The sequence below is a fragment of the Microtus pennsylvanicus genome, chromosome X (assembly GCF_037038515.1).
Source record: "Microtus pennsylvanicus isolate mMicPen1 chromosome X, mMicPen1.hap1, whole genome shotgun sequence".
In the NCBI taxonomy this organism is placed as follows: Eukaryota; Metazoa; Chordata; class Mammalia; order Rodentia; family Cricetidae; genus Microtus; species Microtus pennsylvanicus.
The window spans coordinates 101407402-101432122 of NC_134601.1; the positions used below are offsets into that span (position 1 = coordinate 101407402).

At 39.1% G+C, this 24721-nt stretch overlaps 1 protein-coding gene across 13 annotated transcripts in view; it reads right to left on the reverse strand.

Moving 5' to 3' along the window:
* The window catches only part of Dmd (dystrophin), a 2313977-nt gene that overhangs the window by 81807 nt on the left and 2207449 nt on the right, over positions 1–24721 (reverse strand). For all 13 annotated transcript variants that reach the window (XM_075957213.1, XM_075957212.1, XM_075957218.1 and 10 more), the window contains 4 exons: positions 21571–21645; positions 11663–11864; positions 9338–9423; positions 6912–7069 (listed from right to left, as the gene is read on the reverse strand). In XM_075957213.1, the coding sequence (XP_075813328.1) occupies positions 6912–7069; positions 9338–9423; positions 11663–11864; positions 21571–21645 (521 nt within the window). The remainder of the gene's footprint in view (positions 1–6911; positions 7070–9337; positions 9424–11662; positions 11865–21570; positions 21646–24721) is intronic.

The following is a 24721-nucleotide window of genomic DNA, read 5'->3' on the forward strand; positions in this document are numbered from 1 at the left end:
CAGGCCACCCAGTGCTTTTTGTGAAATCTTGTGGGTTTTTTATTTTGTTTTTTGTTTTTTTCAGACAGGATTTCTCAGTGTAGCTTTGGTGCCTGTCCTGAAACTTGTTCTTTTAGACCAGAGTGACCTCGAACTCAGAGATCTACCTGCCTCTGCCTCCTGAGTGCTGGAATTTAATACCCACATCACCCTACCTGGTTGAAATTTTTTTAAAAAAAAATCCAAATGTAAGTAAAATAAGAAGTGTAGCTATCTGATAAATAAGTTAAGATAGGCTGAAGACATTGGATAAATCTATAAAAATCTTTCAGGAGTAAGTTTATACTCTTTTCATCTGAAATAATCTTAAAAAAGAACTTTCTGTTAAAAAATTCAGTGGTTAATATTGGGTAAAAGGAGGGTGGCAAATTTTAAACTTATTTATTTTTTAGTTTCCATGATTGTGGAGGATAAGTTTATTAGCACAAATTAGCACAAACTGTGAACTGACAAAAACAATCCAGAATATACATGCAATAAAAGCATATTTAAAGCAAGAAATGGGCATTGGATTTCATCCATGAGGCCTTGGGTGAAGCCATGAGTACCACAGCAAAAGAAGAAAGTAAGCAAAAAACCCAATACCTATACCTTTCTTTCCTCCCTTTTCATTCTTAGAAAAACTGAGGTGGAGATGCTAATTTGTGATGAAACGTACCCTCCACAATAGGTAGGCTACCTCGATGGATATGAGTATGCAGCCCTTAGTCCGACAAAGGCGGCAGAACAAGAATGTCTATAGAACCCAAAGGAAGCTTCAGAACACTAGGATTGCTTGATGTTATCGAAGGAATGAAAATACAAAATGTGATCAGTTGCCTTGGGAATTGATATCTAATCAGGGGAAAGTTTCCTAGCATGCAATTTTACATCTGCACAGAAGCAATCTTAGCTTCAAATTGAGTCCACAGACGCTTAGGTATAGGTATGGTGAACTGCTAATCCTGACATGATATTCTCATGTCACAAGACACTCAAGGTAATCATAGCTAATGCCCAGCCCAGTAAATAAGTTACCCCTGCTGACTCATTTCATTCCCACAAGCCCGCCAAGATGGCAGGAGCCAGAGAGGGTAAGAAATGTGCCTGTACAAATCTGGCCCACAGGAAATTTCACATCTCAAACTCCACTGTTTACATACTTAATCACCCTGACACTCACAAACCAAAGATCCTTGCAAGACTTTTAGCATATGAGATACACACACATACTTAGTTTAAACTAAGGCTGTAATTCATTCTCTTCTTTCTATTTGTTCTATATTATAGTAACTAGACAAAGATGATTTTCATTTTGTCATATGAATATAAAAATTCAGAATATAAATGAAACAGCAATTCATTCTTCTTGAATGTATGAATACAGCAGGAGGCAGAAAGCAGATGTAGAGTAAACAGATTTTGACACTCTAGCACTTGTAGCTGAAGCATATTGAATAGAAATTTGGTGTACACAAGTCTATCTAAATAATAAAGTCATTAAAGTGTTTACAGAAGAAAATACTACAAAGCCTATCACAGTGGAGGAAGGAAGCACTTCTCAGGGTAATGCCAAACGCTATTTGCTGATACATGATTCTGTTATGATGTCACTGAAGAGTTTTGGGGCCTAAAAGCAATATTTGGTTTTATTTAAAAACAGACAAAGTCTTTTGGCATGCAGGCATACATGCAGACAGAACACTGCATATATAATAAATAAGTAGAATCTTTAAAAAACTCAAAAAAAACCCCAAAACAGACAGGGCACAAACAAATGAAATTACAGTATCACAAAAACCAGCTATATGTTGGTCACTGCCTGTGGGTATGCTCATGTGAGTGCAGATGCCAGCAGAGCCCAGAAAAGAGTGATGTCCCCTGGAGCTTGAGACACAGGCAGTCGTAGGCTGTCTAGCACAGATGCTGGGAACCACACCCAGGTTCTCTGCAAGAGCAGTATGTACTTTTATCTACTGAGCCACGTATCCAGCCCCCAAATTAGAGTATTTATAATAAAGGTGTATGTGTTGAGGGAGGGACTGAATATCATTCCTTCTTTTGAAAAAGGCAAGATGGGGATAACCCAAAGGTTCTTTCAGGCAGACTGTGATTCATTGCCACCATAAGATTGACTTTATTATAGCCTGTAAAGATCCCTTTCTATTTCAATGGCCTATGGTTTAGGGAATATGAAAGAGGAACACCGTGATCAACATGAGTTCACGCTCTGTCACAACACAGTCAAGTTTCAATACTTTTTCATCACTATCAAAATGAGTCAACTTCCCGGTGAATACAGTAGCGGCAGTGTGCCCATAGCTTGACTTAGTGTTATTGAAGACGACACAAGCATCTTAAAGAAGCTGTTTCAATAGCCACAAGCATGGTTTCATTTTCACAAATTCGTGTGTGTGTTGGGGGGGAAGGTTGGGGCAGTAACAAGCATCATGGCAAGCATGTGGAAGTCAGAAGACAACTTTGTGGAATCAACTCCCTCCCCCCACCTTCATGTGCGTTGCATTCCTAGCTTTCAACTCAAGCTGCCAGGCTTTTGTGCCAGGCTCTTTCCTCACCGCCCTCCACCTTATCTTTTGAGATTGGGCCTCTCACTGAATCTGCAGCTCGCCAATTCAGCAAAGCCATCTGGCCAGCAAGATCAAGAGAGCTGCCTCTCTCTGCCCCCTTGGCACCAGGATTACTGGCACGTGCTGCCACACCTGGATTTTTATATGCATGCAAGGGATCCAAACACGATCTCCATGCTTGCAGAGTAAATACTTTATCAACGGAACTATCCTCACCGACTCCTTTTATTTATTTATTTATTTTGGAGAAGGTCTTGCTATATACCCCAGGATGGTCTCTAACTCAGTCTATAGCCCGGGTTAGCCTCAAATATATAGTAATCCTTCTGTTTCAGTCTCCTGCATAATGGCATTATAGGTGTGTGCTACCATACAGGACTTACACTTAGTTTTAAATTGACAGCTTATTTTTTTTTAAACTTAGATCTGAGGGGTGACTTTCCTTCCATCTTTGTAAGCTTATAGTGGGGACATATAGAACTGAAGAAACCTTTGGAAGATCATCTAAAGCATGGGGCTCATGAAAATTTACCTCTCTTCCTGCCACAAGGAGACCATGGGCCAGAGGTTTCTAACTGTATCCGCACAGGAGAGAGAAGTTTTCTATGTGGTAACAAGAAACAAAGGAAACAGAAGCACTACTGTTTAAAGTCAACATCCACAGTGCAGAAAAGAGAGGCAGGCACTCCACTGGCTCCTCATGCTAGCAGAAATAGCACCCTGTGTGCACAAGCCTGCTGAAGGAGCAGGTCGAGCCGGTTCCCAAGGTCTTATGCTTCAGAGGACAGAGGGCATTTTCACTGCTGCTATCTTTCCCTATGGCAAACACTGCATTTTCATGGCTATTGCACAATGACAGGCAAGGTGACCACCAGAGCACCTGGTTGAGGAAAAGCAATCCAGGGCCAGGACACAGATTCTAAAGTCAACATTCACAATGTGGCCATTCAACCCAATGAGAAATGATTACAAGTTAAGAGGCTTCCCATAGCTGAATAGAATAAGCCACACCGGCAGCCCATTCTACTATAAAAATCGAGTTCAATACTTGACCTAACCCCTCCCCAACTCTTCTTATCTGTCTCTTTTTCCTATGTAACACCTTTTATTTTACCCAGAACCCAGTAGAAACATGATGAAATATTTGTTGTTTGCCCTTGAGAGTAGGCTGGAAAAAAGTGTCTGAAAGAACATATTGGGGAAAGAGGTAGGAGGTATAGATGAGAATCCAACCATTACACAGTTGACAGAGGTTAAAGGCAGAGAAAAGTTGTTCAAACATAAAACCAAAAACCTCGAAAGCCTGCCCACTGTACTCTCCCCAAAGGACTGCAAGATTTCAATGAGTAAATTCATTTGAATAAGTACAAAATTCTGTAAGTAACAATAATAATGTCGTTACTTATAATCATGCAAAATACAAACAATGAGGTATGGCTGTTCTAAGGTAGCAAAAGAAATGTTTCAAAGCAGTGGTTATGGAACTACATTAGGAAACACCCGAGGGCTAAAATAAAGAAGCTGAAATCTCTCTAGCAGAAAATGGAAATCCACTGGAGACCGTTAATGATAGTTGTCATGTGGTAATATTTAAAGTACGTAAAAGGACATTCAGATCAAAGGCAGGCACTGCAGTGTGGTCCTCAGGCTTCTTAGGAGAAACATGCAATGATGTGCCCAAGCAATGAGCGGGCTGTGAAACAAGGTAAGGATTGCCATGGAAAGGAATCAAAGGAAGCTCTTTAGTCATTGGCTTGCTTTCCTTCGTTCCTTCATTCCTTCCTTCTCTTCTTTTCTTTCCTTCCTCCCCTCTGCCTGCCTTCCTTGCTTGCTTTCGTTCAAAATTATAAATGCTCAAAGAAGGAAATTCAGAGAAAAAAGCAAGGAGCAAATAAAAAGCCTCTTGTTATCACTGGGAATCTCTTGGTCAATTTCTTCCTAATCTAACAAAAGAGGTTTCCAGGAGCTTGCTGGCTAACACAGAGGCATTCACTCAATATGCAAGATGGACTGAGTTCAAATGCTGATGCTGAGAAGAGGGTTGCTTTTACAGAGATGGCAAGGAAGCAAGTAAGAGAGATAGAGTTCTGGAGAAGGGGAAATTAGCAAAAGAAGAGGTGGGACAGACTGGCCTCCTTGCCAGGGAAAGCAGAGCTTTAGTTCAAAAGCCTCTATCCTGACAGCCAAATTCAAGTAGAGAAGTTACAGTAAGAGGGGTAATGGCTGCCCAGTGTGTCAGTACAGAGAGGTGACGGGAAGCTCTGAGCATAGCTCTCTGCAACAGGGACCATCATACAATAGAGACAGTTGACAGTGCCTCTATAATCTGATCTTTACTTTTAACCTAAGATACAATATATAGGTACACATATGTGTGATGTGGGATTCTCTCTGTATGCTTTGGTTACCATTAATGAATAAAGAAAGCTGGCTTGAGCCTATAGCTGGGCAGAACAGAGGTAGGCGGGAAAAACTAAACTGAATGCTGGAAGAAAGAAGGCAGAGTCAAGAGACACCATGTAGCTGTCACCACTGGAAACTTGTCAGTAAGCAACAGCCACATGACAATATACAGATTAATAGAAATGGGTTAAATTAATATGTAAGAGTTTGCCAATAATAAGCTAGAGCTAATGGGCTAAGCAGTGATTTAATTAGTACAGTTTCGGCGTGGTAATTTTGGGGCTGAAAAGCTGGGAACAAATAAGTAGCCTCCTACTACATATGTGAACATGTGTGCATGCACTTCACAACTCAAACTCAAAAAGTAAAAAGTAAATGGAATTTCACTAGAAGACAAAGATTAGTGGGAAATTTATAGTACTGCACGCTGTTGTATAAGTGAATTAAAAAAATCTATATTGTGTTGTTGCTAAAATTCATTATATGAAAGTTATTAATATTGATATTCTGGAATAGATATTATTACAGTAACATGTACAAAGGTTTCATAATGATTGCATTTTCATGCTTTGGAATAATGAAAAATGCAGCTATATCCTATAACTATTTTACAACCAACCTGCCAACATTTTGGTAAAATAATTCCAATATATCTCACTCTATAGTAAGTGGGTTTATTCTGTGCACATTCAATCATATTGCCAATTAAGTCTTAAATATTCAAACTGCTTTACCATCGAAATAGTGACAACATTCTTCCTAGAAAGCTGCCTAGAATTTTCTCCAGTTTATGGGAAAAAGACTTCAATTTTATAAATCTTAGCCACTGTGAATGAGATTAGAATGATTGAGAAACCTCACATAAGAAAAACAGCTTGTAGCATTTAAAAATACATAAGAACACAGTGAATACAGTGGTCCTGCAAATATCTTATTCCACTAATTCTGGTGGCATTACAACTAGAAAGAGTTGTTAAAGAAAAGCCATCTGTTAATATGAGTCAAAAGGCACAAAAAAATATTTCTATTCTTGAATCTGATCAACTGATTCAAAGGAATCTGTTTCAAAGGAGAGAAAATGGACCAGCGAGGATGGGAAGCATGAAGACTCGACTGAGCTCAGAACTCTCGAGCCTACAGAAGGTGAGGCACCAGAGGATGTATCTGCAGTCTCGCTGCTCCTCCAACAAAAGGAAAGGCAGAGAGAGAGACAGAAGAGTCGCTGAAAGTCTGGGGGCCAGCTAGTCAGGCACATAGAGAAGCAAAAAGCAAGAGACCCTTTCTGAAACAAGATGGAAGGTTAGGATTGATGCTCGAGGTTGTCCTCTGTGGGCACATGTCCACATTCATACCGTGAACACATACATACACACACATGTGTGCACACATTCAGGCATGTGCACACACACAGAGACACACACACAGAGTGGGGGAACAAGGGAGAGAGGGAGAGAGAGAGAGAGAGAGAGAGAGAGAGAGAGAGAGAGAGAGAGAGAGAGAGAGAGATTTTTAAAAGAACAGGACTAAACACATCAAGGCGTTCATTATAATACTACCTAGCAGGACTACCTACTTTATTTACCAAAAATAGAAAGAGCCTACTCGTATGTATGCCATAGCAGAGTGCTCGGGCACTGAGAAGGAGAACAGAAGAGGAAGGACAGCGGGGGCAGGAAAAGCCAGGATGAGCAAGAGAGGCAGTGTGCTGAGCATGCGATAGTCACTAGAAGAGTGTAAACCTGAGATATACTATAGGACTGTAAGAAGGGCTCTTGTGTGTGTGTGTGTGTGTGTGTGTGCAAACATGCGCGTGTGTGGCACAAGGAATGGATTGGTGGTACAACACTTGCTCAGTCTCATACATACACAGGTAAAAAATAAATAAAAAGATGAGTAACTTACAAATTGGAAGCAGCTCCTGACGCTTGGCTCTATGTTACTGCCCCCAAAGGAGGCAACTTCACCCAGCTGTCTTGGGATTTGAATAGAATCATGCAGAAGAAGACCCAGCCTACGCTGGTCACAAAAGCCAGTTGAACTTGCCACTTGCTTGAAAAGGTCTATAAAAGAAAAGAAGAGAACCATGAAAATCAAAACAGTGGAACAAGTGGACGTAAGCAGAACCCAGTGGCAAATTCAATGCAAGTACTTATTCTCAGGTATGGCCAATATTCCCACAGACTCACTGTTTTGCTTTTTTATCTTAATTGTGTGTGTTCTTATGTAATACAGGCTGACCTTAAACTTGCTATCTAGTTGAAGATAACCTTGAACTTCTTATTCTCCTGACTCTACCTCCTGAGAGCTAAGATTATAGGTGTGTGGTTTTATATGATGCAAGGGACTGAAGGCATAACTTTCTCCATGTTAGATTGAGGGATTATGGCAAATTTAGGGTAATCAGAACATATGCCTACATATGTCATATAAAATTTTAAATAAACTACAGTCCTGCAAAGGGTGAGTTTACATGTATTACTTTTTTATTTCATTTACTTCTATGTGAAGTGTGGGTCACATATATGAAGGCACATATGTGCAAGTCAAGGAAAACTTGCAGGAGTCAGTTCTCTCCCTCCACCTTATGGATCCTGGAGGTAAAGTTCAGCATTAGGCGTAGTGGCAAGTGCCTTTATCTGCTGAGCCATCTTGACGGCTTCCGTGCACTTTTAAAAGTTACGTTTTATTGATTTCTTATGCATGCATACATTTAGAGTATGTGGAGTTCGGGGGGAACTTACAGGAATCGGTTCTCTCCTTCTATCATATGGATCCTGAGGATGGAACTTGAGTTGTATCTTCACCCAATGAGCCATCTCATCAGACCCCAAATGTATTCTTAGTAACTTAGTAACTTGCTTTTTAAAACCAAACACAATCCTTTGGTAACTATTATGTATATATGACATGAATGTTACCATGGATACTTTTTAATCAAGAGTCATATGATTAGCAAAAAGCATGTGAGCATCAGATATCAAAATATGTAACAAAATCATGAGTTTTTAAAGAGTCATAAGTCCCTTCAGCATCAAAGAGATTGGCATGTTTGCTTACATAGGATGCTGTGCTCTTGTGTAACTAGCTCCTATCATACTAAGCTATTGTTGATTTCCTATGTCTGCCTTACTATTTCTGTATTTGTTTGGGGGAAGAAAGGGTTTCAGTAGGTAGTCAAGGACGACCTCAAACTTACAAACATCGAGTGACAGCAAGAAGTTAGGGAGAAACCACTCCCACGTCTTTTTAAAAGACAATAAACCTAACTTACAATAAGTTGTTATAATATTCAAAAAGTAAAAGCACTCAGAAATATTGCTTTTATCCCAAATAATGTTAAAGGGTCCAAAAAAACCCCATTATTCAGGTTTGGTTGGGGGTTGTTTTATTTTATGTTGTTTAGTTTGTAGGGAAGGAAAACTCCCATGGAAACTATATAAAAGTGAGCGCTACAGTGGTTTGCGTATAGTATGATTTACTCTACAAAACTGAGAACTGCAACACAGCCTGGCTTTGGAGAAATGCAATGTCTTTTGTCTCCTGCCCATCTTTACACCCAGCATACTGCATCTACGTATGACTAGTTCTTAGGTGAAAGCCAGGACAGGCTAGATTTGTTCAATTCCTCCTGAAAATGCTTCTTACAAGCATTTCCAGGGGCAAACATACACAGTCCTTCAGAGTGAGAATGGATGGTGATTTGGGCACCCAAACTATGAGTCCTTTAACATTTGCCTTTTATTTAGATTTATGGTTTTTATGTAAAAGATTCTAATAGCCAATCAAAAAGAAAATTCTAGAGGGTGCTACTTACCTTCTAAGAAATAGAAGGCTAGCCATCCCTCAAACAGTAAAATGTTAGTCACGTCACAGAATTGAATGTGTCAGTACAGCTTGCAGTAAGATGATTATAAAATATACAATGTGTTTTGAACACAAATGCCAGATAGTATTATTTAAGTGGGAATCCAAAGAGACACAGGAAAAGCAGGGATTAAACCTTCACATTTCTTCTCCTGACTTACACAAAGGGGTTAGGAAATCAGACTTTATCCCCTTGGAACATGTGTTTTACTAAGACACAGACAATGTAACATAAAATAATACTTGGGCCGGCAAAGCTAATCCTCATTCTCTATTTAAATGCCTTCAATGTAATGTCTGACAGGGAAGAGCACAACCCAAATTTTATGACCCTTTAAAAGCAGTTCTCCATCTGAAGTGACAAACCTGCCGTGAAATAAGAATGGTACATCATTTTCCATCTAGAATGAGAGTAATTAGGCAACATCAATGAAGAAAATACAGAGTTCATACGTAAGACTTACATCTGTACTTGTCTTCCAAGTGTGCTTTACACAGAGAAATGATGCCAGTTTTAAAAGACAGGACACGGATCCTCCCTGTTCGTCCCCTATTATGAAGAATCAAACCAGAAAACAAAACAGTTACTGGCGCTCCAATACAGTGTAGAAGTTCCTAGTTAAGGGGCAAAAAGGCCTTGGATACAGAAGCTCTATAGGCCAGTGTCTGATTAATGTTAAAAACTTGTCTGAGTTCATTATCTATTTGCCTCATGACCTAGAAGGCAATGGGAAAGTTCTATGAACCAAATTAATGAATATCTACCCAATTCTCAACTCTTAAAAGCCCTTACTTGAACTGTCAAAACAGCTCTACATAAAATCAGGATAAAATTCCCTTCCACTCACCTACAGAGAGCCTCCTTAGTTGAGTAAGAGGGAAGAATTATCACTGTGCACTTGCCAGTTCTGGTTACTAGAGCAAACTGTCGATTTTGGTTGTTAAAGCCAAAAACAATTTCTAGCAAGTAACTCTTCCCTGCTTAGCATGCCCGGAATTTCATCAAGTCACTGCTTACTAAGAAGATGAGTCATCACTTCAGGTCACACAACACAAAATATAAAACATGAATATTTATAGCCAATGAAATCATGGCATACACTATTAGAAAGCATCCCAATGCATGCCCTATAAGGCAAACTTATCAAGTAACCTACTCCCAAATGAACATTCTGATATGGCTATGCTTGAAACATTAGGAAGCAAAATAAAGCATTGCACACAAAAATGTACTAACACAAAAATTTAACCATGGGGTAACAAAGAAAAAAATAGAAGGAACAAACAGATTTCCATTTTGTAGCAAATGTTTTCGAACAGCTTTTTGGCTTTTTGTTTGATTTTGGAAAGTAATTATATCTCAGATTTTGGTATGTTTGTTGGTCAATATGCTCAGTTTTCAATTAGTATAACTTATCAGATCTCTCATTTAAAGAAAAATACTAGATTCAAATGCTTTAATGAAATTCCTGTCACTGCAAAAAAATATCTGTGTTTCTATTAGAAAAAAGCAAATCAAAGCTTGACAGGTAAACTTTATACAGCAGTTTAAGTCTTTGGGAACTTAAAATGATCTTTGAATAATTGTAGGTAGGTTGAACGAAATTCTATACTCAGACTCCATTCACATCTCATCTACAAAGAAAATGATGCCAAAAATATGAGGGAATACCCAAAAATAAACTGTGATCAAAACAAATGTAAATGTAATCCACAATTAAAATCTGATATGTCCAAGAACCAAGTAGAGAAGTATATGCATTTAATAGTCAGATGGTCCTGAAAATTAAAAAGTGAATACTTTACAAAATGGCAAAGATAACAGTATGTATGCATATCAAAAGGACATGATAGAGGCAAAGAACAGAGGGAGAAGGCAGTTTGACATGCATTGCCTTTAAGAAATCTTTCCCAGATCTCCAAATGGGAGTATGTACTTGTTGATATGTGAAATGAGGCGTGCAACAATTCTGGGGTCTAAGAGGAATTCAGTGAAAAATCACGGCCAATGCGCGATTGTGTTCATTAGGCTGCAGACAGAAATGAGAACTGGAGCTGTGTCCTGTGTGCAATCCAAATGACTGCTCTCTAACTAACAGAGGTTGATGAATGGATGTGCCAAAGAGCAGCTCTGCAAAACGTTACGAATACACAAAACAACAACGACAATCTTGCTTGGTTTCAGGAGCTATGTTTGCTGTACTTGAGTTTAATTCCACTTTGGGTGACTCATCTATATACCGCCTCCATAACTGGTTGACATATGTGCGACAGCAATTCTGAGCTGACAACAGCTGTGCCAGCATCTCCAGGAGCACCAGCATCCCTGCCAATGAGATGGCACACTCCAAAATGGATGGAAGAACTCCAAAACCCAGGTGAGAAAAGGAAGGAACCGTAGCTACCTGATAACTCGCTCTACTGAAAAGATGGCTAATCTCAGATTATGGTTAGATTCTGATTTGAGAGCCGTCTGCATTCCAACTCTTTTTTTTTCCTCTCAGAGAGTCTCACTATGTAGTCCTGGCTGTCCTGAAACTCACACTGTGGAGACCAGGCTGGCCTCAAACTTACAAAGAGTTGCCTGCCTCTGCCTCTGCCTCTGGAATTAGACACATTTAATCCCATTCATTTAATCTGCATTCAGCTCTTACTGCTACCATAACAAATGTTTCAAGTCATAGGCAGAAATGATTTATCCCTGGGAGAAGACATCCATATCTGAGACACTACTATAATAACAATACTGTTATCCCTGTGTAAGTTAGGTCCTCTCTTGCCATACATACGTATCATAAACATTGAGAAGCCAGTTGAGACACATATCCACACAGAGAGGGACGTTGACCAAGTTGTTGTGCTCTTGCTCCAGACGATCATAAATAGTAGTCAAACAGTTAATGATCTGCAGGATATCCATGGGCTGGTCATTTTGCTTGAGGTTGTGCTGGTCCAAGGCATCACATGCAGCTGACAGGCTCAAGAGATCCACTGCGAAAACACATATAAACACAAATGACCCAAAATATAAAACTTCGTTTCATTGCTTTTCCTTTGTGGATGCTGGTTGATTTGTTTCCTATCCTTTAGTAAACACCAAATCCAATTTCTACCCTGTTTCAAAGATATTCTGTTTTCATCACTCTCCTTTCAATTTGATCTGGTTTTATCAGTATTCACAATCTGAAGTTGTTTTCCAATCTCACTGGCATCGGATGAACATACAAACTTACACAATTCCCTTCTCTGGAATAGCAGCAACCATCTGAGTGTTAAAGGGATCAGGCTTCTGAGTCAATAGTCATTTCTAAGTAGGAAAAAAAACAACGTGTTGCCCTAGAGATTTTGAAAGACACACTCACTGATGGTCCTTTCCCTTCTTAGAGATCAAATAGATGAATGTATATGGTTAGGGGGGTGTAAACTCAATTTCTGGCTATGCATTTATAATGAGAAAGCATTTTCCCCTTAAAAGAGATACCTCAGCTCTCTTTGTTGCCTTAACACCAGGTGAAAAAATAACCAATTTCGCAAAAATTTTCTATAGGCAAACTGCATGATCTATTCATATTTCAAGCCTACGGCTAATTTATTTCTCCTTTCACCTTCACATTGCATTTTACAATGTTCTTTTTCTCAACACTTATTAAAAATTTTAAGGCTAGGGGAGATTCCCTTGGTCTGGGGTAGTATTTAATCGGATGCCAAAAGAAAAAATTAACAAGAGTAGATTTCCATCAGCAAATCACTAGCATTATTCCCGAGTGGCATGAAAAGGCGCTTTTCTCTCAAGCCAATTTATTAGCCAAATTGAAAATCCAACACTGGTGTTTTTGTAAGCACCTGGTACACCGAAGCTATGCTCAGAAGTGTCAGTCCTTTGAGACAAAGAATCAATGATAATGAAGTGCCTCTCTCCCACACCTAAGGGGAAGAGGAGGCACGGCAACTGTAAGTATAGCTTCAGATGAAATCCACAATAAGCAATTTCTTTCAGTAAATAGTTTTTCCAATAATATAAGAAAGGCAAACATAAATCAATAACACATTTTCCTAGTTACAGGAAGTAAGTTCAAATTAAATATTACAAAAATAGTGGTTAATACATATGCAGCAACATACTGTCTCTATTAAAAAAGGGGAGAGAATGTGGTGTCAAGTTTCCCTAGAATCATGAAGAGCTGATGACAGAGGCAAGAGATAAGTTCCACTATTTTTCACTCCCATAAAGAAAACTCTGTGCTCTCATGCCATGGGCCAGTTTTCCTATTTTTCCCGGGCTAACACTCCTCTTACTCACTTACAGATTGGATTTTGCTAAGGATGGAACTCATGGTCGCACATGTCTCTACTGCAGCCTGTTTTGATTTAACATAAGGCCATGTTCTGCTTACAACCATGTTCTGCTTAACGTCAGGGGAACATTTTGGAGGAAAAAAAAACCATCAGCAGGTGATTTAATCATTGAGTGAACATCACCAAATATAGCTACACAAATTAAGAAGTCTACTCTATTTCTAGGCTGCATCGTATTATGGGATCATTGTCAGTGACTAGCCCAAACATCCTTAGACAATGCTCCACTGTGCTCTCAAAAGAAAGAAATGATCTTCCTCAATGAAATCCGAGACTGTGTACACGTGGAAGTAGGAAACTGGCAGACTGCAAGAAGTATTTGGAAGTCAGGCGGGCAACACAATGAAGAAAAAAATGAGTGTGCAAGCAGGTAGGAGGCTATCCGAACAGGGAGATGAAATGGGGACTCCTCGGGAGGCAGAAGGGAGCTACAGCGACATAGTACTCAGATTTTTATCATCTCTTTTGTCTGCCTGACTTCCTGAGGGCACAACTGCTGAAGTGCAGGTCGTGGAAACTGTCAGAAAGGTAGCATAGCAGCTTCGTTATTGGAAGGGGGGAGTTGATTTCTTCCATACACCAAAATTTCTAACGTATTTCTTTATATATTGCAGAAACACTATGGGTCCTGTGAAGTGCTTTTATTACTTCCTTTTTTATTATGATATACTTTAATAATTATAAATACTTTGATTTAAGTATATAAGAACAGTGAGGATTTTTCCACTCACTTTTGATGGCGTGTCGAATGAACCCACGTGATGATAAAAAGCAAACAGTGAAATGGCCTGAATTTCATTTTATTGGACCTAATCTCAACACAGGTGACTAGGTAGGCAACACACACAACAGAAAATTTAGAGTAAAAATAGCTCCGGGGGGAGTGAGGCAATTGCTTGCAAATAACAGGAGCAGAAGATGGCACAGGAGAGAAATATTGTGTGGTGTTCTCTGCTAAAACCGGATGCGGTGAAATACAAGACCAATCCATCACAGAATATGGGAGAACACAATTCCCCAAACAAATATAGCAAATCGAAAAACAGAATTTTGTTTCCACAGAACAATATTTAAAAGCCTCCTATTTAAGCAGACAAAGACCAGGCAACAGACCAGCAAACAGGTGAGGAAAGAGATAAGGGCAACTGAAACCTCTCTCTCTCTCTCTCTCTCTCTCTCTCTCTCTCTCTCTCTCTCTCTCTCTCTCTCTCTCTCACACACACACACACACACACACACACACACACACACACACACATACACATTCAATTTTCAAACCAAGCCTATTAAAGAATACATGGAAGTTATTTTGGTGAAACTTTAAACAAAACGATGAGCTTTCCTCCAAACCTCAGTAAACAACAAGCAGATGGTTTTGTGAAGATATCGAAGATATCCTTTTTCTTGAAGCTAACACTTTCCATTATATTAATATATAATATAATTTTAAATAAGTGTAAACATGCTCAAAAGTGTGTGTGTGTGTGTGTGTGTGTGTGTGTGTGTGTGCACACGTCCTTGCACATGTCAGAGCACTTGCTGCTCTTGAAGATTAACTGGATTCAGTTCCCAGAACCCACATAGATGGTGACTCATAACCATCATAACTTCAGGGATCTGATGTCCCCTTCTGATCTCCATGGTCACCAGGCACATGTGGTGCACATATATACATGCAGGCAAAATGTTTATACACATAAAATAAAATAAACCGTGTTAAAATGTTTCCTTTCAAAAATGCTCTAAACATATTTTAAACTATTATTTTTAATTATGTGTATGTGTGTGGCTATATGTGTGGGTATATGCATCTGAGTGCAGATGGCCAATGAAGCCAGGAGCTGCAGTTACCTGTGGTTGTAAGCTACCCAATATGGATGCTGAAACTTGGCTCCACTACAAGAACAGTATGTGCTCTTAACCACTAAGCCATCTTTCCAGCTTCTTCAAAAATACTCTAATGAAAACAAATTATAGCTTCGATGTCATTGAAGACTAGGACTATGTGGTGGTGTATTCTTTATGCCTGAGTGGATAGAGAGAGGAGAGAAATGACTTCCTTCCAGGGACATATTTACCACTCAGAAGAGAATCTGGTTAAGCCTAGTCATTCCTTCTAGGTTCAAACATCAGTTACATCAGTTACATCTTGCCATTGGCCAAGGGAGTCCCCTCGTCCCCTCAAACTATCTCTATAATCTTAATGACAAAGTCCTATTATTGATGACAGAACTTTCTTATGTCATCAAGCATACATGTCAGAAGTGAGAATGTTTACAAGATTAACAACCCAGTCTTACTAAAATATTTCTAAGGCAATATGTATAAAGAAAGGGTAGTGCTATAGAATCACTCCTTCCAAGTCTCAGGGATCATTGCAGAAGACGGTACAGAAAGATTATCAAAAGCCAAAGGCAACATGTGCTGGAACACAACAGGACAGCTGCACGTATGAATTTAAAGATTGTGACTGCACACACCAAAGCTGTGCAAGCTCAACCCAGACCCAATCCTAGCCTGGAGAGAAGAGTTGGCTACACAATGTCACTCCTGGTTACAGAATCAATGGCAATGGTCAGCTGTGGGAGAGGGAGAGACAGGCTTCTCTTGGTGTAACCCTTCGTAGTTGACCACAGTCCAGTGGAAGACCACACAATCAACAATATTTGGGCAGCACAAATTGTGCTTGAAGAGTTTCAAAAAAAACTAAAAGGAAAGGAAAACAAAACAATGAAAAACACAACACACAATGTTTCATGAGGAAAAAAAGATGGGTAGACCTGGGAAGAAGTGAAGAGGGGAAGTAAAGATGTTCAACACCAGTAAAAAACCTGAAACTCTGAAAGAAATAATATTTTAAAGAGATTTATAAAAAATGGGAGCTGGACTAGGAATACCTGGCCAGCTAGAGTTTACTCATAAGTAGCAAAGTTTAACTGATGGAAACGATGTTCTAATCCTAATATAAGAATAATACTTTGAGGATATCCAATTCCAGAAGGAAGGACAAATATGGAAAGGTGCCTAGAATCATGGGCAAATAAAACCACTGATAACTGGATAATAGAGCCTACAAAGGGCCCTTTGATATTACAAGGACTGGGCACCAGACACCTCTTTCTCTGTTGTGCAACTCAAGAACATCAGAGGGGCCACAATACTTTCCCTAGAAGATGGATATTATCACACCAAAATACTTTCCCTAGAAGATAGATGGATATTATCACAAGATAATAATCTTCAAGATGTTTTAAATTTTGATATAACAGAGATATGCCTTTTAAACTACATGAAAATAAATGTGGACATATTATATTATTGATATATTATACATATTATTATACTTGGGAGCCCTTGATGTGAGTCAGCGAATGACTCAGCATCTACATCTTGCTTACATTAATTCTATTTGCATTGTAGCTTGCTGTAGCAATAAACTATAGTATATAAGCCATGTTATCGTGGGCCCTGTGAGTCTTCTTTACCAACCTAACCCTGCCTAATGCCCTCTTTAGTGCTCTATTAGAAGGTAAGGTTCGTTTACCTGGAAGAAAGCACATTTTTCACTTTGTCTTAGTGAAAGCAAATCTAGAAGTTTTAGCTTTAATCAGACAACTCTATACTGTATCGTATGACTGTAATTTAGGATCAGGTTTCTGAGCAGTGGTAAATTATTCTCCATTTCTTGTTGCATGGAAAATACTTGTCACATTTATCAACTGTCATATATTTAGCCCTGTGGTTTGGGCTCTCTCCAATCCCCTACACGCTAATAAACTAAATATATTTGCTTTGTTAGTATATTTTTACTTCTGCTCTTGCAAGTTGGCTATCCTTTAGATGATAGAAGATGCACACTTATAGAGTGTCATCAGAACCATGGGAGAAGAAAGGAAAAGCTACATCATCTTCTTCATACTTCCCCAGGCTATCGACCACACGAACCAGCTTACAAATACTTCACACCAAGACTTTCAATTTTTCTCTGTTACTCTATCAACTTTAACTTTTGTTTACACTGCACAGAAAATCACCCATAGAGGCACACAATATAAAAATTATTATAAACTGGGGGCATTGTAAGCCAATGGTGATACTCATAACTTAAGTAGCACATTCTCTGTAGTAGATAAAATGTATTATTTGGTTTCCTGTAATATTGAAGTTTGATAGAGAAGTTTTTATTTATTTATTTTAAAGATCAGTTGCCTCATAGAGACGGCTAAGTATGTTCTCTAAGGGATCGGAAATTCAATCTCTTCACTGGCATCAAGAAATCACTGAGATAACATCACTAATTTCTGTTAATGTAAGACGCAGTAGAAATAGACATTGATAGGAAAAACTAGTCAGGGCAAGTTTCATTTGCTTAGGCCATGGACAATAGCTCTTTATCAAGCTTTTGCAGGCACAGAAATAAAAAAAAGGAGCTAGAAGATAAACCTAAGCAAATACAAAATTTGGAGGAAGCTCTTAAATCACCTATTGAAACCTCACTAAGGAATTGGACCACACATATTCTTCAAAAGTAAATGGATTGCCAAAACTTTTCGCTCTGTTCTCACTGCACACGGGGCCATAGTCTGCATGGTATTATCCATGCATTCTTAAGAATTCAGTACCTAATTTAGATAAATACACTCTAATTTTGCTATCTTTGAGTTTTTTTCAAATCAGAGTGAAGATCTGAAAAGAAATGCTGAGAATTTCAACTCTGCTTAAAAGTGAAAATTCAACCAAATCATCTTACATTCAGAGTTAAGGTTTATTACAAGGTTATCACCTTAAATGGCTAACATGGTTTTTTTTACACTATCCAACTCCTCCATGTTCCCAATGTTTACTAAAATTTTGACATATACTGAAAAGAAAGACAATGAATAGAATTCTTCTCTTTCACCATAAAAATGAATAATGTTCAAATGATTCCAGGCAGCGGTGGAAAAGGATAACAGTCATAAGGCATTAGAGGCATTTCCATCTAGTCTGTTTCTGAGTTTTGTCATAGTATAACCTGGAACAGCTGGTTACCTCTTTTGAACTTTTGGGATCTTACAGGAATATTCTATAGCACTTTAGAATAACCAGTTCATAATTGTCCTTTTTATCAAAGGCGAGCAGCACCTATGGGATGGGGCAGGGTCAAAAGAAGAAAAAAAGACAGAAGACTTTCTCTATTCAGCCCCTTGACTCCACCCCACCCCAAACTCCTTTGTGCCTGCTACGATTCATTAACCAGGTCCCCAAGGAAATCCTAGGCATGGGGAGCCTTTTATTAGCTACTGAAACTTGGCAGCTATGCACCAGAAAATGATAACTTTGGGCTATAAGCTCTTAAGGCAATGGAATCTTCCATTGGCTTTCATCCATGTATTCATTCTATGAAAACAGAAAGCTCTATTCTTTGCTCAGTTTTATGTTAATTATTGGGAATATCAATATGAAAAGGCAAGGAACCTATTTGACCTTTCCCAATAATATCACTTCTAGGGCACTTGCATCACTATATGACAACCCCATACCAGTAGTTCCTTGACTTTAGTTCTACCCACTTCTGAGAACCTCTAGGTGTTTCCAAAGGACCTTGGTGGCAGAGGCTATTAGTTTTTCAGTGTTTCTTATTTCCATCCCCAAGTTTGAGGGATTTTAGTATTAGAAGGGAAGAGCCATTCATAACTCTAGCTTCTCAATATCTTAATGTTCTAGTCTACCTCCATAAAAAATCATACCAATTCACTTTGTCACCCATTTAAATGGCTACTTTAGAAATAGCAGTCAGTAATATCTCCTTCTTGAATATAACTGCATGCTTTTCAGTTCCTTCACTAACTCTTCCTAACTTACTTTACCTCTTGATCCCTCTACCTCCTTCTTGCCAAATTCAACCTAAATTTTTAGCTTCTCCTACCCAACATGGCCTTGAAATACAACATTCTAACCTCCCTTTTCCCCAAGCCCTCACAACCCTCACCTAGGTATCATCTGCCTATCCTAGGACAGCGGTACGCAGCTTCTGGTTGCCGGCTGCTGCTAGAGGAATATTGCGCCACTAGAGATTGGCATTTGTAGAAACAGTCAGCCGACTGAGTTTCCCAATGCTAGTTTTTGACTTAACTTCCCTCTCGTTCTCCACAAAGATAAGGTCAGTGTCCGTTTTATTACCTTCCACTGTTAACTGTGTCACAGGGATTCTCAAACTCCACAAAGAAAACCTTTGGTTTTAGATGGGTTTCCATCCCCCTCTTGCTGCCAGGTTTCTTGGTTACCTAGAACCTGCATGTATCCTTCTCTCTGGCCCTCCAGTAGAGGAGAAGTGTCTCTTCTTTTTGCCTGGCTCTAGGACACCTGCCTATAACTTGCCCCTTTTTATCCTGTCATCTTAAGTCAGTCATTTTTTATTTCCTCAGTCATCTCCAATTTGCTATAACCTCTCTTTGCCCCTTTTTGCAACTAAAGTTCTCTAAGAACAGGCCCATTCCAGTCATCTACACCTTTTGTTCGCTTTTAAGATGCTCGGTGTATTATTATCTTCACCAAAGTTACTAAGGCTCTCTCTGTTGCTATATACAATGGGCATTGTCACCACCATCATCTGACCTTATGATAGGTTCTTCCTTTCTTTCATGCACTGGGCACTATAACCTCTTGGATTTTCCTACGGAACTCTCAGACATGACTTTATACTCAGTTTCCATGGTTGCTTATCCTCTGTCCTAAATGACCTCTTCTCCCTCCCTCTCTCTCCCTCTGTGTATATGTGTTTGTTATCTTAACCTTTCTATAAATCATTTAAGCAGTAGCTCCATGCTTTTAATTGCTAAATATTGCTTGTGTAGCTCACTCTACCTTTTACCAAACTCTGGTAGACAAGCTCATTTCTCACAGGGAAGCCCAAGTCAAGAATCCACGAGTCTTCCCTTCCTTGATTTGCCTTCACCCTCCCCATCAAACAAATCACTAAAGCTTGGAGCATCTGCCGCCTATATCTTGAAATGTTCCTCTATTCCTATTCAAGCCACCATATTGCTGGTTTCAATTCTGTTAAGATCTCTTTCCTGCCCATGGTTCAACCCTCAATTCATGCTTTGTTTCCCAGCCAGAATGGTTTTTCAAAGTGAAAATCCATCCATGTCATCCCCTTGCCAAAATCTCTTGAATGGCTCCCACTGACCTCTAAAGGCTTTAACTTGGGTTTTAAAAGCTTCTCGCAATCTGTCTCCTGCTTCTCTCTCTAGCCTAATATTTCACAATAGGCCTGGAATTCTGCAGAGTAGCCATGACGAAGTCATTTTAGTTCCTGAGTACTTTCTGCTCTCCTTAGGCCCCAGGCCTCAGAACACAGCCTTCCCTCCCTATGACTAGAACACATATGACGGGGCTGTTCCTGCAGATCCAAATCTACATGATCTCCACAGCACAGGACAGCAACAGGATATCCAAGAGGAGTCCCAGTGAGGGCCCATCATCAATAGTGTAGTAGAAACCAGAGGCCTCAAACCAGACCGATGACTCTGCAACGAACACTTGCAAGTAAAGATATATGAACGAAAGGTTATACTGTGTGACTCACTGCGTCACACTGTCGCTTCCATGACGAGATTCTTTTCCCTTTTTTTTCTTTAGTTTTCTCTCTTTTTTTTGTCTTAAATTTTGCTTTATTTTGGAGGTGGGTAGCAGGGGCAGAGGGCAGATATGAATGGGATTGAAAAGCATGATGTGAAAGACACAAATAATAAATAAAGGAAAGTTAAAATAAAAAAGATCTCGCCAGGCATGGTGTTGCTGCCTTTTATCCCAGCTGGCAGATCTCTGAGTTCGAAGCTATCCTAGCCCACAGAGCTAGTTTCAGGACAGCTAGGGCTATGCATAGAAACCCTGCCTGGGAAAACAAACAAAAAATCCAATCATCTTTTCTCTATCATAACATACATCTGAATACTTGCATTTAAAGAAACAAAAGACATATCTATGAACTTGGTTCAGATAATATTGTTATAATGCTCTAATATTAAATAGTCTTTATAAAATGAAGATATAATGGGAAAGGGGGAGATAAAATAACTTTCACAAAGATAAATGTAGGTGTAAATGCTATTCATTTAACAAAACAAATTTTACCAATATCTTATCAATCTAACAAAAGTCACTGAACACTTGCAGAGGTAATTATAACCCAACAAAACAGTCTGGGCAGGTACTAAGCCAAAATGCTTTCAAGAATAAATTTTATTTGGCAAAATGACCTTGTGACTCAAGGGTGTAAACTGGTGAAAACTCTCCAGTCCTCATTCTTTAAGCAAAGAAAAATGATCAAGGCCTTCAAACGTTGGCTAATACTCACAGCAAAGGGCCTTCTGCAGTCTTCGGAGCTTCATGGCAGTCCTATAGGCGGAGAACCTGACATTATTCAGGTCAGCTGAAGAAAAAGGAGGGAGACAAAGACCATTTGTTATTTCATCAGAAAGCACAGAGGAAACCCCCGATGATTGGCCAACAGCTACAAAAGTCACAATAAGAAGTTAGAAAGAAACCTTGTGCTTATGCTCTGAGCTTTAGAAGGTGAACTTCTGTAGGTTTAGTGTTAAGGAAACAGCTCTTTGTGCCCTTGGACAGTGAGGACAGCTTAGCTTCCCTTCCGGGAAAGGCTACAATGGCCTATCATGCACTGCTAGGTCCCCAGAGGGAAAAGGAGGCCAAGCATTGTTTTTCTTCCTAGACTGTAATCTGTATCTACTGTAGTAAATCCTTGCTGTGCAAGATTAAAGAAAGAGAAGGAATACATTACTGGAATTGCTATAAGACCTGAAAACGCAAAGAACGCTATGCCCATATTTTCATATAACAGGTCAAATGTTTACTGTGGAAAAGAGAAGAAATTAAAGAAACCTATAAAACTGAATAAATAAAGCATAACAGCCTACAACCATGGAATATATACTGTTAACATTCCAAGCATGTTTTATATAATCAGCATGTGTATGTGTTAATATAAAATTGAAAGTAAAATGAATTTCAACATTTTTTAAATTGATCTAAAATTGCATGTATTTGTCATATACAATATGATGTCTGAGGTTAAAAAAACCACATAACGTTATGATTAAATTTAAAGCAAACATCCTTATTATTTTTGTGGTGAGAACACTTAATATCCAGCCAGCATCTTTGCATTTTCAACCATATATCACCATTAATTATAGTCATGATTCAACAGAATAATTTCTTAAGTTTTCGAGCACTTGCTGTGAAAACTAACAGCATTTCCATGCCTCCCCTTCTTCCCGCCAACTCTTCCCATGTTTGCCCACCCTCTCTCAAATTCATCATCTCCTTAATTATTTTTACAGAACATATTTCTTGAACTTATTCCTGCTAAAATGTAATTTTGCAATCTTGGACCAGCAACTAGCATTATATTCATTTTATCTTTTATCTTTTAAAATTATTTTTAAATTTAAATATATTTTTGTCATACTCTTCTCCTCTCCCAAGTACTTCTAGATCCTCTCCCACTCCCTACCCACCAACTTTAATGTTCTTCATCAAAAAAAAACAAGCAAAAACCCAATATAACACAAACCCCCCAAAACCAAAAAACAAAATCACCCCCCAAAAAACCTACAAAACCATAACCAAATAAAAGCACCCCCCCCTTAAAAAACCCTGTAGAGTCAATTATATGGGTCAACAACTCTGACACATGAGGGCTGCCCAGGAGTGGCTGGTGCACCCAGTGTCACTCCATTGGAGAGAACTGAGTTCCCCTCCCAGTAGGTGTAACTAACAGTTCAGTCCTTTACACTAGTGGCTAGATTTTCATCCATTCATTCATTTTAAAATATAAAACTAATATAATAAGATAAAACAAAATCTATCACATCGAAGTCGGACATGACAAACCAAGAGAAGGAAAAGTTCCCAAGAGAAGGCACAAGAATCAGAGACCCACTCATTGCTCACTCAGAGATCCCATAAAAATGTTAACCTGGAAGCCATAGTTTAGACACAAACAACCTGGTGTAGACCCATGCAGGCCCTAGCATGCTATTTCAGTCTCCATGAGTTCATATAAGCTTTGATCAGTTGATTCAGAGGGTACTGTTCTCCTGGTGTCCTCCATCCCCTCTGGCTCTTTCTTTCTGCCTTCTCTTCTGAGGGGTGCCCTGAGCTCTGAGCGGAGGGATTAGATGGAGACAACCCATTTAGAGCTGTGTGTTTCAAGGTTTTTCTGTCTCTCTGTGTCTCTGCCTGTTGCACTCTCTGTGACTCTGTCTCTCTCTCTGTGTCTCTCTCTGTGTCTGTCTCTCTCTCTCTCTCTCTCTCTCTCTCTCTCTCTCTCTCTCTCTCTCTCTCTCTGTCTCTCTCTCTCATATGCCTGCCTATGGCTCTCTGTATTTCTTCCCATCTGATGCAGGAGGAAGTTTCTCTAACAATTAGCTTTATTGTTTAAGGTCTAAGTCTGATAGTCGGCATGGACTAACAATTCAACAATTTAGGCCACCATTTTCTATCTGTAAGTCTCGGAAAGTCAGGTCATTTAACAGGGGGCTATACTCAGACAGCACCCTTATGCAAGGCTGCACAAGCATTATCATAGCTATGTTTCTTTGCGAGAGTTTCTATGTATGTATGTATGTAGTTTGCATGTATGTATAAACTTCAGAAACTCAGCTCCAAAAAGCTCCTTGAGAATTTTGTCACCAGTCCTATTTCTTAGCAACTTAATATATAACTGCTCTGTGGCAAAGCAGAGCTAATACAGCCAGAGAACTGGCTGACAGACTGAATGAGTAAATGAACAAAAGGAAGACAAGAAGACAGTGTAACTGCCACAGACAAAGGATATCCACAACACTGATCCTAAGGAAGGAAATAGTAATATTTTCTCTATATCTAAGTCACCTAGATCAACATTATTCACTTTGTGGTCTGCGCAGAAACCAAATATATTGGCCTACATTTAAATGAGAGGGAAGAAAAGAACATCTAGAAGTTATTCCAAATTATTCAGCATAATTTTTTAAAGACTGGCAATACCAAATAATGAAAAGACCACGAAAAGACCAGAGCACCTACAGAGCTTATAGGAATACAAAACAACACAATTTTGGAAAGTTATATGAGCAGTCTCTTTCTTTTTCTTTTTTTTTAAATGATTTATTATTTTTACTTAACGTGTCTGAGTGTTTTGCATGCTCGTATGTCTATATATCCTATGCATGTCTGGTGCCTACAGATCCTCTGGAACTGGAGTTATAGGTGGTTGTGAGCCACCATGCGGGTGCTGACAACTGAACCTGGATCATCCACAAATGCAGCAAACGCTCTAAACCTTTGAGCCAACTCTCCAGCCCCAGATTAGGAGTGTCTTATGACATTAAATATACATATATCTTATGACCAATATTAATTAATATTTACAAAAATAAATAAAATACATGTTCACAAAAAGCCTGGAACATGATTGTCCACAGCTTCATTCATAACATCCC